General features: G+C 42.9%; 1 protein-coding gene across 1 annotated transcript; it reads right to left on the reverse strand.

The window, feature by feature from the left end:
- Positions 1–5,853: 5,853 nt before the first annotated feature.
- Positions 5,854–17,082, reverse strand: CIAPIN1 (cytokine induced apoptosis inhibitor 1). The gene is made up of 9 exons (XM_015888069.3): positions 16,943–17,082; positions 14,073–14,248; positions 12,090–12,242; positions 10,700–10,776; positions 10,024–10,189; positions 9,031–9,104; positions 8,465–8,580; positions 7,701–7,770; positions 5,854–6,514 (listed from the first exon to the last, which is right to left on the reverse strand). The coding sequence occupies exons 2-9, from the start codon at positions 14,227–14,229 to the stop codon at positions 6,404–6,406; spliced, it is 924 nt and encodes a 307-aa protein (XP_015743555.1). The 5' UTR covers positions 14,230–14,248; positions 16,943–17,082; the 3' UTR covers positions 5,854–6,403.
- Between the last annotated feature and the right edge of the window lie 71 nt (positions 17,083–17,153).

Genomic DNA, 17,153 nt, shown 5'->3' on the forward strand with positions numbered 1-17,153 from the left:
ACTTTAGTTTTGCCCCGCCTTTCTAATTTCCTTCTTGAGACAGAAGCTTGAGGAGGTAAAAATGTCCTTTCTTCTTCCTCTGTCTCCTGAACTCCTTCGATTGTTTGCACTCAGCAGTTGGAATGCCGGCTTTAGTGAGCATGAAGGACATGGCCTTTTGGCTAAGGATAAACCAAGTCAGGAAGAATGAGATCTGCAATCTCATTATTACGCAGCAGCAGGGAGCTTGGTGAAACTTGAAAAGGCAAGAGTGAAACCCCACTCTTCCTAATCCAAATGTAGTAGCAGGACTGGATGTTCTGTTACTGCTTTACCAGACACTGTCCCTTGCGACATAAACACCTTGAATTACAATGGAAGCTGAAGGAGGGTCACGCCAAATAATGCAGTGGCGGGGCGGGTTGTTAGGAGCTCCCACAAACTCGGGTTTAAGGAGGGGGCTGACGGACTCCTCTCTCTCTGCAGCAATTTCCTTTGAAAACCTGCAACAGTGAGCCTGTCGTCTTGTCAACAAATGCCCATCACGTGTGCATGCCACTGACCGCTGCAGCATATGCAAACCAATCTTTGTATGGAGGGAGAATAAATCTCCTAATACTGGTTTTTATTTTTCTACTGACATTTCTGATTCTAGCATTGATATTTTAGCTAATAAAATCCCGGCTAAGTCTTGTGAACAAGGAGTGGTTTGTATTTTGTAACGTCGGTGGATTCTGGGTAGGGGTTGATTTGGAAGAGCATCGCTTCCTCCGAGATGGCTTTTCATTTTCAGCCGCAGATGTGCGCCGGGAATGGCTCTTCCGATATTGCTAGTGAGTCCCACTAAAATGCATGCTTGTTCTTGGTGTAGCAAGTTGCTCCCAGAAAACTGCCCATGAAACACTTAATTGCCAAATACATCCAGTCACTTAATTTGGAGGAAGAACTTGGAAACTAGACAGTCCAGAATTTTATTGGGAAAAATGGCCCCGTCTCTCACCTGTTCTGAGTTCTATTGGAACCCCACTGCTCAATTTTTATGTGCTGATGTGTAATGCTCTTACAGGTGTGATGTTTCTATTATTCCATCAGTTTTCACTTTGAAGAAGCTGAGAAGTTCCCCAAATTGTTCTCATTTCACAGGATCATTCCATTTTTCTCTTTAATCCTAGCCCCTAATCCCACCAAATTCACTGAATTCTTTGTTTTGAAATATGGAGCCCTGACAAGGATCAGCCTTTATTCCTGCCTGGACGACCGGCTTCTTCATAAAACGAAAAAAAGTCTTAATCTTTGACTGTAATAAAGGCAATGGAAGATATACGCTACAGAAGTCAATGGCACCCTAAAGATGTAGCAAAAAACGTAGTTTTGATGCAGCAAAGAATCTGGCGATGCTTTAAAGATGAGCACAACAAATAAGCGGATCAGTCTTCGAAATAAGGTTTTTTTGCAAGTGAAGAAAAATGTTTTGTAAAGGGGAAAAATGCCCGCAGATTTTCCAGTGAAAGTTGGCTTGCTTGGCCACGGCAAACATCTACAGTATTGGTCAGGACTTGTACCGTCACTAACACAACTTATTAAAAAAAGGGGGGGGTTTACAAAGATATGGTTGGAAGATAAACAGATAGATGTACAATGTACTTAATGAATACTTGGAAAAATAATTGCACATTTTTAAAGCCAAGTTCTGATAACTCGAGTTTCCTTGGCGATATTTCCAAGGTCGTCTGCTGCCTTTGTGGATATTTTTTTCAGCTTAACTTGAAGTTCAGCCAAGATCAGCGAGTGCTGCCAATGTTGGAGGTTTGGTTCAAGTTCAAGACTTTCTCCCACACTACATGGTGGACTCTGCTTACGGCCTTCGCCGGCATGTCTGCGATGACACACGCTGTCACTCTGGTGGTTGGGGAAATACGGGGATGGTGATATATTAAAAAATGAATCAATTTTAAACAGTGCCTCTTTTTTTTCATTGTTGGGTTCATACGGGCTTGGGGTTATTTATACCGTAAATGTAAAGGGGGTTAGCTGCCATTTTTAATCCCTAGCAAATCCTAGGGAATTGTAGTTCTGAACCACAAACTTGGATTGAAAGCCAAGCCTAATGACTAGGGATCCAGGTCATTAACCTGACTTAATTTCGTAAGGTCAGTAAAATTACGTCAGTGAAATATGCTAGTATGACATATTTCCTCTCCCCTCCTTAGAAGTTGCACTATTCATATGAGCCCCTAGAGTTTTCCTATCATTTGCAGAAATGATCACGGAATATAACCTGGAATATTGGATGGGCAGTGCGAAGGCTACATTGGGATGGGGCTATGTCTTTGAAGAGCGCATTGTCTTTCATTCCCCTGACTTTCTTTTCCATCGTGCTGCTATGTTTTTAAATTTCCACCCCATTGTTTTTTTTAAACTAACGCCTCTTACAGCCTGGGCTGCTTCTGGAGAGTCCCCATCTTCGTGTTGCTTGATCTCCTGGACAACGCGAATGCAACGGAAAAGAAAAAAGAAAAGATGCACACTGCACCTTGAAGATAAGCCCCATATTCTACTGCGTCATAATTAGTGATCTGCAGGAATATGTCTCTAAGTGAGACTGTAATAATATTTTTGCATTTGGTTGTTTCTCTCATTTATAAATTATAAATATCAGGGTCATGAAACTGGACACGTGAAATGCTAGGTGAGTTCCAAAAATGATGCACATGCGCGCACACACACACACCCCGATGGAGCTTTGATTGTGCACGGCAGCCTCCATCTTGACTTTTTGGAAACAGCCACCCCAGTACCAAGCATGCTTTCTGTGATTTCTATATATTTCCTTTTCCTGAATCATAAGGTGCAAAATAGCAGAAAAGACCAGTCTGGTCTACCTAGGGACGCTTTTCTGAGCAGTCAAGGCCCTTTTTACAAACCAGCTGAGACTTTCATCACGTAACTGTTTCCAAATACATGCTTCAACGCTCTCCCCACAGCACTTCTGGAGGGCCGATACCAAGAAGCCCCCTATGAGCTGAGACTCTCCCCCTGTAGACAAGGGGCTGTTGAAACTGCACCTCACATCCTGCTATGCTGTACCCACTCTAAGGATTCACGGAGCCGCCTTATAACTCCTTACCTGGTAACACACTTGGGAAATCAGTATGATTCGGTCTTCTTGAATGTAGCTTAATGTTGCTATACTGCCTGTAAAATTAGGCAGACTTTGATTATCCACTGACGAATCCACCACCAATAGTAATATTTTATTTTATTTTTACTTTATTTTTATGTTCAATGTGTTTTTGTTTGCAATTCCAGTCAGGGACTGTAATAATAAAAATTCTATTCTATTCTAGTAGAAAAGAAATAAGCAATTATGCAACAGTCCAAACTGGTCTCCCCTTAGGTGCACAAGTATTTCTCTGAGAAGTGGGTAAAGTAAGTTATGATCAGAATCAGTGGTCAAACCCGGCACAAACATTCAGCACCGGTGTCATGTCCTTAGGAAGACTATGGCACAGGTTCTCAGCCTTTTGTATTTGAAATACCACCAACTGCTTTATCAAAGAAATTGGGTCCTGCCACAGAAACTCCCACTTTTCCAAGAAAAACATTTAAAAGTTTACAGAAGTTCTGTTAGTATGGTTATTAGGGATGTGAAATGTTTTGGATCTGATTCCAAAGGATGCTTTGGAGCACATAGAAGTGCAAATGTAGCATCTCTCTGCTACTCTAAAACAATCTAGTCTGGGAAAAGTCAGGCATATAAAAAAACCCCCAAAGAATTCTAACACTTTGGTGTTTCTTATACATTGTTAACCATGTTGCACCTAAGACTAAATTAAACTTTTAATCTCAAAGATACTTAGAAGTATAGAAACAAAAAGATTTAAAGAACGAAATTAAGAGGAAAAGAGAGGTGACAAGTCAATAATTCATAATTAAAGACTGAAACCTGCATTATTTAGGCTATTAATTGGCTGCTGTTCAGATCTGTTCTTTGTAATCATGTGTTAACATGCTGTTTATTAATAATGCATTTTATGCAGCTGGAAGAATTATGTTATCTATAAATATACAAAGCAGCGAGCTTTCCAAGGGACTAGCAACATTAAAAAGCAGTATTTCAAGATATCAACTTGCACTGCAATGTGAAAACATTTTAGAAAAAAGAAGCATCAAAGATCAGGCCTCTCTTGAAGTTATACCATTGTGGTGGAAATCTCTCCGCTCCTCATAGGGTGGAGGCCAACCTGTGATTAACTAATAGCAAGGCAGCTCTGCATACATCAAAAACATTTTCATGCTTGTATTTTTGGGCTGAGCAACATGTGCCTGGCAGAAATTTACCATGAGGAAAGGGAGCATATTAATCAGTTTTCATTAATATGACCAACTTCTCTTCAAAAGCAAACTGAAAATAATTTAATAAACAAAACAGTAGAAAAAGTTGCACTTAAGGACTCCTAAAACTCCAAAAACAAAACTGAAAAGCTGCTACTTGCTAGAATACACGGCATAGATCAAACCACTTCAGAACACACGTGGTCTGTCTTCACACTTTTTCAAAAGGTGAGTCTGTAGGGAATGAAAAGGGCCTCTCTAGTTCCAAAGCAAAGTTTCAACCAACAACCGCCCTCTGTCCTGTCTCCTATCATGCCTTTGGTATCAGTGAAATATCAAGTTCAGCCTTTCATGAAAGGGGTTAAAGCCTTTGTGTGGGAGGTGGCGGCCCTTCAGGTGACTTGTTCGTAACAAATGGAACCATCTCTAGTTTGATAGCTGTCCCCAGGATGAACCAAAGCTTGCAGATTCCAAAGTAATTTTGCACAGAGCAAATACAAACATGGTTTGCCATTATCTGATATTTCAGCTTCCCAATCTAGCCTACAAACCCGAGATTTCCTAAGTGGTCTCCCACTGAATTAGTAAGCCTCTCTTGGCCCATCTTCACCTTGGCAGGTCACAGTGTACAGACCTGTGAGGTTAGAACACAATATGGGTTTGATGATAGACTCTGCAAATGAGGAATAACTTTACCTCATTCTTTTGTTGACCTGGAGCCAGTCTCTTTCACCCTGTTCCATCTGGAATGTGGCTTCCTGACCCACGTATAGGTTTTGTGTGAGGACAATGAGATGCTCTGGGATTCCCATTTTTCTAAGGATCTTCCACATTTATCATGGTCAACACAATGGAAGGCCTTTCTATGAAGCACATACTGGTTTCTTTTTGGTATTTGTTGGCTTTCTCAATTATTCAGTGTGCATCAGAAATAATCTCTTCTGTTTCCTGGTCTTTTCTAAATCCAGCTTGAATATCTGGCATCGCCCTTCCCATGTGGGGCTCTATCTAAACATTATTTTGCTAGCATGTGAAATGAAGGATACTGTGCAATAATTTGCACCCTCTGTTAACTCTCTTTTCTTTGGTATGTAGACTGACCTTTTCCAATCTGTTGGCCATAATCAATCAATCAATCAATCAATCAATCAATCAATCAGCCAGCCAGCCAGCCAGCCAGCCAGCCAGCCAGCCAGCCAGCCAGCCAGCCAGCCAGCCAGCCAGCCAGCCAGCCAGCCAGCCAGCCAGCCAACCAACCAACCAACCAACCAACCTATTCTCTGCTCCGTAATCCCCAGCCAATGGATGTCAAGCTCCACGTTGGGGAAGCCTTTTCTAGAAGAGCAGGGAAGCAGTTTCAGATCAAACAACCTTTCACTGCTCTCACTTCTGAGACAGTACTTCTACCACAGTAATCTGGACCCTCAAACTTTCTTAAAAGAAAAAAAAAGATGTTGCTGGAATAGTGAAGTTTGCATAAGAATCCTCAAGGAGATGATGATCAAGACCTTTGTGCACTAAAGTAAAATGAAAGCAACGTAGGAGTTTCACAAGTTTAATTTTGAATCCTCACATCCCGTCATTGGCACAAAACTGAGAATGAAGACAGACTATGCAATTTTGACTACAAGCCAACATCACCCACCACCCACCTACACTGTTTGGTGTTTTGCAGTGCCACATTCTGCAGGCCAAGTAAACAAAAAGGTTTCTCATGCGTTGGCTCAGTAAGACAAGGTAGCACTTTCGAATTCTGAGTAGCTCCAGGGCTGATGCTGCTTACTAGCAGAATCTTTTCATCTACAGAGCATATGATAATGGCCAGAATCTAGATGCAAACCCCCATGCACCCTTAAAAAGAATTGGCAGTCAAGATGCCAGAAAGGGATGAGTCCTGAAAGTGATCCCAGCTGAGAAGGGAATCTGGAGCATGAGTCCCTCCTTTTAACTCACATTGGTCCACCTCTCTGGTTCCTAATTACCCACCAAGTCCAGACTTCCCTTCCTCTTTATTAGAGAAACCACCCTGCGTGAGTTGTGTCCAAACCATGAAGAATCGCAGAGGAAGCCATTGGCTGCTGCTCCTCTTTCAGGAGTCCTGAAGGTTGTTTTCGCTCAGAAGGATTTTCTCGCCAGGCTTGAAGGCTGGCATGCCTCGGTAAGGGCAGCTGGCACAGCGGAAGGCATCCCCCAGGTAGCACTAGAGAGGACAAAAGGCGACCTCTTAAGAAGGCTAAACCACCACAGCCCTTGCCCTTTTCCAAACAAGAAGAAACCTGCGTTCCGGATTACTTTCACCCTTCATGCAAGGACAGGGAACAAAAGGGGCCAAACCAGCCCCAAAAGCTCAGGTCAGATCCGGAGCCAGACGCAGACTGGTGGCAGAGCCAAGGGGCTGCTTATGTTGCTCTTATTCCATCTGAGTAGTCATTAGCACCTCATTACATTTGGGCTGAGAGGGTGCCCTCCAGGTCCCTTCTATTAAACAATGTCATCTTGTGGGAGCAAGGAAGGGGGCCTTCTCTGTCACGGGCCCCACCCTCTGGAACAGCCTCCCCCCAGAGACACCTCTCCTGGGGTTCCAAAAAGCCCTTAAAGCTTGGCTTTGGTTCTAGGCCTGGGATTAATGAGTGTGTTGCAGGGGGCTGTCATGCTTTGCTTTGATGGTTGTTTTTGTCTTGTTTCATTCTGTTTGTATTTTTAATTGTTTTAATTTAATATTATACTGTTTAAGCCACCCAGAGCCCACTAGAGTGGGCACCTTTATTAAATTTGATAAATAAATGAATAATCCAACTAGGTAAGGAACAGGAGGGACATTGTGACACAGCTGCTATATCAGGTGATCAATGCCTCCAATGCCTCTCCACACAGGGAAGTATCTCATCCTGAACCTGCCCTCCTGGATCTATATTGTGTTACAGCACCAAGACCCCAAATCCACTGCACTACAATACGCATGCCAGAACATACACACACATGCAGATGATAAAAGTGGATGTTGGCTGCTGATTCCCCACATCAAAAGAATTATTACTTTAGAAAATCTGGTCAATTGCTTGAAATCCCTTCAATTAAACTTGCGCATGAAACAAAACCAGCATTTCTGTAAAAAAAAGAATTAAACTGGAAGCATGCATTCCAATGGGACAGGCATTTCCTCCCCTGAGAAAATAAATAGCATCCTCTAAAATAGCATTTCCTCCCTATCTCTTCCTTACTAAAAATATATAAAAACAACCAATAAAACTACCAACGGCCCATTTCTTGTTAATAAATATCCTTATTCTATAAATTATCACTGTAGGACACATAGCCGGCATTAAATTCTAATTGCTGTTAGACCAAACAATGTCTGGATCAAGAGTGGGAAAAAAAGTTTTTACATTGCCACAAGCAGATCTTGGCTGTGCATTTTTCTTCTCCTGCTCTAGTTCTTCAGCAAGGCCGCAGGTGCTGTAAAGGAAAGAGATTCTGTAAGTTTAACAAACACAGACACACAATGAAGATTGCTTTGTCCTTGTAAATCCTCTCTAACAAGGAAACATCTATGCGTGTCTGCCTTTCCTTCCTTCCTAGCATTTCATCTGCTCTTTTGTTCTCAAAAGGGAAAAACTCCAAGAATTGTCACTTTCAATGTTGTCAATATTTAAGTAACTCCAACTCCTCATTTAACCCAAAATAAATGTGTTCAACCCCATCTTAAGAATGTTCATTTAGAACAGTGTTTCTCATCCTTGGCAACTTTAAGATGTGTGGACTTCAACTCCCAGAATTCCCCAGCTACCCATGCTGGCTGGGGAATTCTGGAAGTTGAAGTCCACACATCTTAAAGTTGTCAAGTTTGAGAAATACTGATTCAGAAAGTTTTCATAGAATTAAATCTAGTTTTTATATTTCCTAGCTGTATTTTCTCTGCAGCATTTTTGTTATCATCTTTCAGGTGCATGTCTCTGTGGCACATTTGATCCTAGTAATGAAGTCTCTAAACATAATAATAATAAGCTGAGTTACATATGTTAGTTACCAAATCCTTATTAAGACCATAAAAGATGCTACTTCACTTGTTCTTGGGAACAAGCCATCAGGTTTGTGATCTCAAACTGATTCTGTCTCTAGGCTACCATGTTTTCAGTACTGCAATACTCACCAATTCTTACAGGCTTTCCTCTTTCCAGATTCCTTACAAGAAGGTGCTTTGAGAGATGCTGGATCTGGCTTTTTCAAATCCTCAGGATCCAGAAGCTCATCTGAATCCAGGAGATCCTGAAGACAATAAGGACCCACAAAAAACAAATCCCAAACAGTCCTTGATCCAGAGGAAACAAAGATTCCTGTTGTTACATTAAAGCCATCCTTCCACCATTTGGGGAAGTTTGTTTCTAAATGTGAAGAGTTGCTGAACAGCTTTGGAGACTTTGGTAAGTAGCAGGAATAAAACAACTAATGTAGCAATCAAACCATGGGAACTGTATAACATCCAGATTTCTGGGCAGAAAATACTGACATATTTTTAAAACTCAGCTTGCTTGCAGCAGGGCTGGGCAGCTTTTCAGTGGCCGAGGGACCTTACTTTGCTCCTTTTTTTCTGGCTGAGCAGATGGCTCAGGGAAAATGTGAAATACAGAAAACATAGCCAGTACAAATCATCAAGGCAGAGCATCACATTTCAGTGACGTAGTCTGGCAGCCACTGGAGGGACCCTTCTGCACCTACCACGTCCTCATCATCCATGTCGTTGGCAGAAAGAGTCCAGAGTTTTGCAGCAGTGGGATCCACCCTTGGTTTTTCTGAAACAGCCAAGTGACCGTAGAGAGCACAGTTATAAAGGTGATGTGATAAGTCTGAAAACTTCTTCTTGGTCCAATGATATGAATCCATTTGGGGGACTTTTGATACCTCAGAGCTAGGATTTTGGAAGACAGCATCTTCTTTAATAATCCATTGAAACAAAATATTATAATGCTTTTCTTTTGCTCCAGGTAGAACAATAAGGCATTGGACCAGAAACATGTTACCCTGTACTCAGGGGCACATGACCTCTGCATTTCTATCAGACAGAATGCCATGATAAAATTAGGCTGCCACATAATTGAGAATGATGGTGCTCCTAATTATCCTCCTTACCAAGGAACCTACCAGTTTACATAATATTATTTTCCACTGACATCTGAAAATACAGAAGGATTATGAATGGCACAGCACCTCAAAGAATCTGTGTTTTAAAAGGCAAGACTCTTTCAGTGGCTAAACAGATGACTCCCAGGCTGTTCTTTAATGGGCCTCTTCAGAAGGACCAAAACAAATCATGGAAAGTCTGATCAGTATTATTTTTTCCCCTAAACAGGCTCAAATGAGGTCTATAAATAAGACAGGACTTGTTAACCAACAGCCAAAGGACCATGCTTTTGAGAACCAGTTTGGTGTGGTGGTGAAGGTCCTGGCCTGGAAGACAATGTTCTCCCTTAGGCATGAAACCAGCTGAGTGACTTTGGGCTGGTCAATTCTCTTAGCCCAAGCCACCTTGCGAGGTTGTTGTTGTAGGGAAAATAGGAGGCGGGAGCATTCTATATACTGCCTTGAATTGGACAAAAGAATGGCGGGATATAAATTTAATCATCATCTACCCATACTTAGAATGATTTCTACTGATGTGCTTAGTGAACCTGGGGGGAAGATCTGAGAAGACTCCGTCTCTCTCTTCCTTACCAGGTGTGGGTTTCTTGACAATAGAAAGCTTGAGCTGACTTGAAGATCCAACCTCAAAATTGGGCTTCTTGCCTTCCAGCTGAACTATGAGAATTTCATTGCATTGCAGATCTAGATGCTTCTGGATAGTCTGAATTTGCTCTGAAGTTAAAGCCTCCTTCTGCAGCTGGAATGCCAGGGGGGAAAAAGTTACGTTACCAGTTAATCCATCCTGGCAGGGAAGACCTGCACAAAATGGTAGTTATTACCAATGATGGCTAATTACAGACAAAATAACATTTTCCCCTGTTAAACCCAGAGGAAGACTTTTCAGAGGCATATTTGCTTATTCTCTAGGTCAGTGTTGTCCAAACTTGGCCGCTTTAAGATGAGTGGACTTCAACTCCCAGAATTCCCCAGCCCCATGCAAGTTTGGACAACACTGCTCTAGGTAAACCCAATGCTTTGCTTCTCAAATATATTGCAATTTCCTTCCAAGTTTGAGCTGACATTATAAGGCTTGCTGTATTGCATATTTTATATATACAAGTTCTAGCAACCAGCTTTGTGAAGCTGTATTTTTGAACAGCAGCATAAAAGCCTCTTTAAAATGTAAAATTGGGGAGTCCTTGGGGATCCTACAAACTGTAGAATCTTCTAAAACAATCTCCTGAAAACTCTTCATCAAAATGCTTACCTCTTTTACCTCAACCAATCCAGAGAGTGTCACAATTGTTCGTAGTTTGCTTACTGTCTTGAGTTTGTCATTGTTACCTGGGAAATACAACAGACGGCAAACATCCATAATCAAGAGTGAGATATGAACAGGGGGAAAAAAAAACTTCTGAGATTTCTCCGAATCACTCCAGATACTGCTGTAGATTGATTTAATAAAGGAATGCAATGGATCAGGCTCTTCTTATGTACTTTCACAATTTCCAGCAAGCTACCCAAGTTCCTGTAGTTGATCTTTATTCTTATAGGCAAACTGATTTATTCAGTCAATCATGACATGACTTTAATTAACTGTATCTTGTTTCCTTCACCATGTTTCACAGGAAAAAGACTGGAAGTTGTGTCAGGAAATGTCTCAACTGAAAGTGCAGGTTTTAATATTAACATGCTAAATAGCTTGAAGTGATATCACCTCTAGTCCCACCTCACACGCAATTTTACTGGTGGATACACAAGGGAAAGCACTTTCATTTGTAAGACCAGCACTACGGAGCCCGCGTATACTCATTTTTAGATGTATGTTAATATACTCTTACAATATATCGTATCTTAGTCTGCTGGCTTTCTGTTTTCTGTGTTTAAACATGACTGCTTTGCTTTTTACTGTACCTGAATCTACATGTTCCTGAGCCACTTTCTTTTTTAAAACAGAAAAACAGGAAGAAAAAAACAGCAACAGAACCACAGTCCACATCTTGGGAAACAGGGAAAGGTGGAACTGAAGGTGAGAGGCAAAACCGGTGGGGCCGCAGCTCCTGGGCCAGGTAATAAGAACAAGAGCAGCAGGAGAAAATGCAAGGGAAGGGATTATGATGGACAAGTTCTAACTAGGGCTGGCTGTTGCCCTATTTCAAAAGCTGTTTCTCCCTGTCCAGAATGAAGGCTTGTGGCCGGTTAAAATCAAACACTGCTCCTCTTCAAACTGGTATAGTCTGGCGTACACAATGTCTCAGCAGGTGACAGCATTAGGCTAATTCTGTCTAGGCCCAGAAATTAAGCAGAGTCAGACCTGGCTGTTACTTGGATGGGAGATCTTCCAGCTCAACTGGAAAGCCAAAAACACCTCTTGGACGAAGTAGTGACAACCCACTTGTAGGCTTGTGCTGAGAAAACTCCTTGGACATATCCGTGTAACTGTCGGGCTTGATTCAAGAAAGACTGCACCTTTCAGAATTCAGTACACATCTCCCCAAAGGGCTTCTCCCGATACTCCCATGATTTTAATACACATGCGTTTAAATGAACCAACTCTGCACTGGCCTTTTATTATCCACAAGGGTAAAAGTGAGGGCTGCTTAGACTAATAAAGCCCCAATTAATGGCCAACAGCAAGAGAAGGGCCAAAGGCAAACCTGTTTCGGTGGTCACCGCTTCTTTTAAAAGGACACGACCTCCAGGCTTGACAACCCGAGCTATTTCAGCAAGAACTTCGGTGTTGTGCTGCGTTAGGCTGCCGGGTACCAGCCCTGATAACACCACATCAAAACTGGACTCTTTGTGGGATGCTGAAAAATAAAACGGTAAGGATATACACGTACCCATTGTGTGGTGTGTCCTAGTCCAGTGTTTTATGAACTTGGCATCTTTAAGATGTGTGGACTCCAACTCCCAGAATTTCATGAGTGCTGGCTGGGGAATTCTGGGAGTTGAGGTCCACACATCTTAAAATTGCCAAATTCGAAAAAAAACTGCTCTAGTCATTGATGAGTTACACGCAGTGAATAACTGTTCATGGAGTTAGAATGGCTTTGGAAAAATGCTTCCAAGTAGCAATCCTGGAAAACTTTTGTGGAGATGATTTCCAGCTTGTACAAGCTGACTGATGAAATAACCAGGTTCCTTTTGTGTTCTCTCCCAACCAAGGGCCATGAGTTCCACAAAGGAGGTTGCCCTCTTCTGTGCCAGCCACTCGCTTGCATGAGTACAGAGTTATGCAATGCAGGTAGACAGTAAGACATAGAGAAAGTGTGTATTTGTGCATGCATGAGTTTATTTTCACACATAGCCATACATCCTGCCTGTGCTTTATCTGATGCAACTGCTGTGATACTAACAAGTCTCTCTCTGTATGTATGTATATGTATATATAGCGGCTGGATAGCGTAGTGGTAAGAGCACCGCCTTTGACGCAGGAGACCGGGGTTCAAATCCTGCCTGGTACCTACCTTACCTGTAGGGGTCCTTAGGCAAAGACCCCGTAACACTTCACCTGCCTACCTCAAATATGAGAGTGACACAAACTAAGAGAGTTATGCCGGCTTGGACATTGCCTGGATTAACAAGGTCCACGTCAGATGTTGGGGAACCAGGACAATCTGCCAGTAAGTGGGCTACTGGAACAAACCATATATGGACAAGACAAGAGAACTTGGAATTGATGGAAGTGCTGGTGGGGGTGGGGGGTTTGTTTTGCTCCTCTGGTAGTTCCTTGCTTAGCATGTTTACTGCTTGATTGTGTGCCTGGTGGTAACCTTTGCTTATCTGGGTGATGATTGCTGGTGAGGAGATGTTCTGGTCTTTTGTCTCTTTTGAATAGTATGTAGTTGCTGTTTATCTCTATGTGCTTGTTGAAGGCTGCAGCAACGCAGGCCACAGTATATAAATAGAGAACAAACCCCATCCCATTTTAGCACTGAAGAAGTTACCTAGCCGGATAATGAAACGTTTGCAAGAGAAGAACCAAGCTTAGAGAACCCCAAGGACTCCACACGGTGTCTAAGCAGTTTTTACCTGTAACTACAGGCAGTCCTTACTTAACCACCACAATTGGGACTGATAACTCCATAGCTAAGTGATGCAGTCGTTAAGTGAAATGTCACATGACCACACCCAACTTATGTCTGCTGCAGTCGTTAAGCTAATCACTCCAGGATGTTAAGCAAGACATCACGTGACCATGATTCATGGTTTTACTGCCAGCTTCCCCATTGACTTTGCTTGTTTGAAGCCAGCTGTGATGCACAAAAATGGTGATCATATGACCATGGGCTGCTGCGACCATTGTAAATGTGCGCCAGTTACCAAGTGCCCGAATCTCGATCATGTGACTATGGGGACACTTTGACAGTTGTAAATTTGAGGACCTTTGAGGACCTGTCATAAGTCTCCTCATTCAGGGCCGTCATAACTTCAAACGGTCGCTAAACAGGACAGCCATTAACTGAGGATTGCCTGTATTTTTAACATGAGAATGTATCATCCTGCATAGAGCATGAGACTTTAACATAAGTTTTCTAATGTGTTAACAATAGTGAAGAATTCTCCTTTATAAATGGAACATTTTATGTTTAACTCAAATATATTTACCATAATAATCAGTACTTCTGAACACTCACAGTAAAGCAGCTGATTGATGTTTTCTACAGAAACATGACCTTCAGCTCCAACAACTGCTTGAACATCCTGGATAAATTTCTGGAGTGCCTCGGGAGAGGAGTAACTATCGCAAACCACAGCCACTTGTTGACTGATAGAGATCCCATGCTCTGCCATGCTGGAATTAATTCAAGATCTGAAAGAAAGCAGACAATGTTCCCCAAAACAAAAAAGACACAAAATGTAGAAAATATGAGTTCAAATTATCACAATCTTTTTGAGGTGCTCTAACTGTGAATTGCATCCAAAAGATAGCTTAAATTTAGAGAGCATCTTGTCGAAGACCTCCATACTTTCAATTATAGCAAGAGCTAGAAAACACAGGATTAAATATTTTATTATGCTTATCTTGACTACACACATTGAAAAACATACTCTGAAGGGCTCCACCTTCCTTAAACTGTAGATAAGAATTTTTAAAAATGTGGATAAGAATTTTAAAAAAATTTTTAAAACCCTTAAAGCTAGGCATGACAAATACATTTTTGAATAGCCAATTAAAAAATGAGTAATAAGAAGTCTACTATCATGTGTGGACATCAACTGATTGGGGGAAGGGTCTTCCATTCCCAACAGTTATTTTGCCAAAGGCAAGAGATCATAATACATCACCATACATTTCCATTTGCTCCTCTTTTAACTAAGATCTTTTGTTCCCTTTCTACCTCCAACTATAGTCAGCCACAATAAGTATCCTTAAATTTTCCTACGACCTATAAAGCTGTGCTATTTAATACAGCAAGCCTGTTTTATATGTTAACTAGTGTTTTAAGGCGACAGAGCTATACTGGTGTTGACAGTAATTGGATAAATATGTACCGGAAGACATTATTGAAAAGAGGGGATGAGGGGTGTTAATAATCTGTAGCCGACACTGTATAAATGTCATTGTATCAAAGTAATATAAAGTTACAAGTGTCTTATAACAATGAAACAGATTTTTAAAAAATCCAATCCAAAAGTGATGTCGCATCACCCCTTCCAACACCACCACGACAGATAATGCTGCAGGGGCACTATCAGACCCAGAGAAGCCCCACCAGCGGAGCTGGGGCAGACGGGATGACAGAGGCTTTGCAATCCTGGGACCAGCGCAGCAGCAACAGCCGGGGCCAGGGCTGCACCTGCCCCCAAGGGACTGTCAAGGGCCCCAAGCGTGCAAAGCAGCCCATTTCCTGGCCATGTCAGCAACTGTTGATTGTGATACCTTCCTCAGCTTTTTTAATTTTTGTATTTATGGCTGCAAATGTTTTTAATGTTACTTTAATACTGCTTGCTGCCCAGAGTTACTTGTTGAGATGGGTGGCTACAGAAATTGGTTGACTGATTGATTAAATAAATGAATGAATGAATGGCCTAGAAGGACCAAAGTACCTCTGAGAAATCTTCCTCTGGGTTTGGTTAATGACAATAATAGGTGGGTAACTAACAGGGGAAAAAGATATTTTGCTTGGAATTGGCTTAAACAGCCAGGTGAGGGAGGGGGGAGGGGGCACGGTGCTGCTGCCACCTTCTCTTCCCTCTTGCTTTCGGGCAGGCAGAGCGGCTGCATCGGCCAGGTGTGTTTCAAGGCAGGGGACTCCCGCCAGAACGTAGCTGGGAGGGCCACCCTAGTTTATATTTCCTCATGTTATTTCCTGGTCATTGACCGAAACGAAGCTTCTCCTTCTCAAGTCAGTGGAGCAGCTAGTTTTATGCTAAAGAACGTGCAAATGTAACTGCACCGTGGCTTTTGTGGGGAAATTTCCAGAAGTAACATTTTTTACTGTTGATGTTTAGGCTGCAAGGCTCCCCCCGTCATGAACTTTTTTTTTTTTTTAAAATCTAGAGATAGCCTGATGCTATCTTTAAATTAAAGAGTCGTCCAGTGGGAATAGCGGAGCGCAGCATTTCTTAAAGTGTGGTCCGAGGACGCCTGGAGGTCCCCCAAGTCCCTCCCTTAAAAAAAATCAAAATTATTTGCCAGATATTGAAAATATTTGCAAAAATTTAAAACAATGTCACTCTCATTTTTTTTATTTGTTAAAAAAATATAGGTTTTTTTACAAAAAATATTTTATGTTAATATCTAATGGGTTTAATATTGTTATTTTTACATGATCCAATATTCTACGAATACATCAATTTTAATTTTTAACACGGTAAATATCGATACATATAACTCATACAAATAAAAGCTCTTTTGGGGTCCTCCGTAATTTTTAAAAGTAGTCCTGAGAGAAAAAAGGTCTGAGAAGGTCCTGCAGGGTGCTGGGGTTGGACCTGAGGTCCTCTGAGGTCCCTTCCAACGGGCAGAGAGAGGCGGCCTGGATCCTGCCCAGCTGGGGGGTGGGATTCAAGCCCTCCAGCCGCAGGGCGAGATCTCACCGCTCGGCCCCAGCCCGGCCTACCTTGCAGGAGGGTTGTTGGGGGAGACGCCGGGAAACCTGCTTTCAGCTCCTGGAGGGGCCGGATGGGCCTGGCGAGGCCCGGGTTCAAGTCCGACATAGGGCAGGGAACCACGCGGGGGACTTCGGGCCAGGCCTACCTCGCAAGGGGGTGGTTGGCGGAGAAGGAAGGGGAAAAGCCCCCACGCGCTCTGAAGCGAAAAGGGGCCACAGGAAGGGCAATTTTTAAGAATACGTTGGAAATCCTAAGCAAAACAAGGCCGATCGGGCGTTAGGAGGGCCGGCGCGGTCGTCCTGACCTTTCCTGAAGGTGAGCGGAGCCCGGCCTACCTCGCAGGGGTGTTTCGGAGAGGTCTCGGACAGTGCCTCAAGCTCCCACGGAAAAGGCGAGAAGGGAAGAACCTCCTCGGCGCAACGCCCCCCGCCCGGAAAGCCTCGCCTACCGGTCTCCCCTCGCGCTTCCCGGCCCGGCAGCCGTCTTTCTCCGCTCCTCGACTGGGCCTGCCCTTTTCAAAGATGGCGACGGGGCGGACTGGGAAAGCGGCTCCCGTCCCCCGACCCGCTTCAACGATGGCGGCACCGGCACTGGCAGGCCCCGGAGTTCCGAAAGATAGAGCTGGGTCTATGATTGGCTGGAGGCCGCGCGCGGGGAAG

The sequence above is a fragment of the Python bivittatus genome, unplaced genomic scaffold (genome assembly GCF_059951505.1).
Source record: "Python bivittatus isolate LINGU-HERP-01145 unplaced genomic scaffold, Pbiv_v1 ctg000190_np1212, whole genome shotgun sequence".
In the NCBI taxonomy this organism is placed as follows: Eukaryota; Metazoa; Chordata; class Lepidosauria; order Squamata; family Pythonidae; genus Python; species Python bivittatus.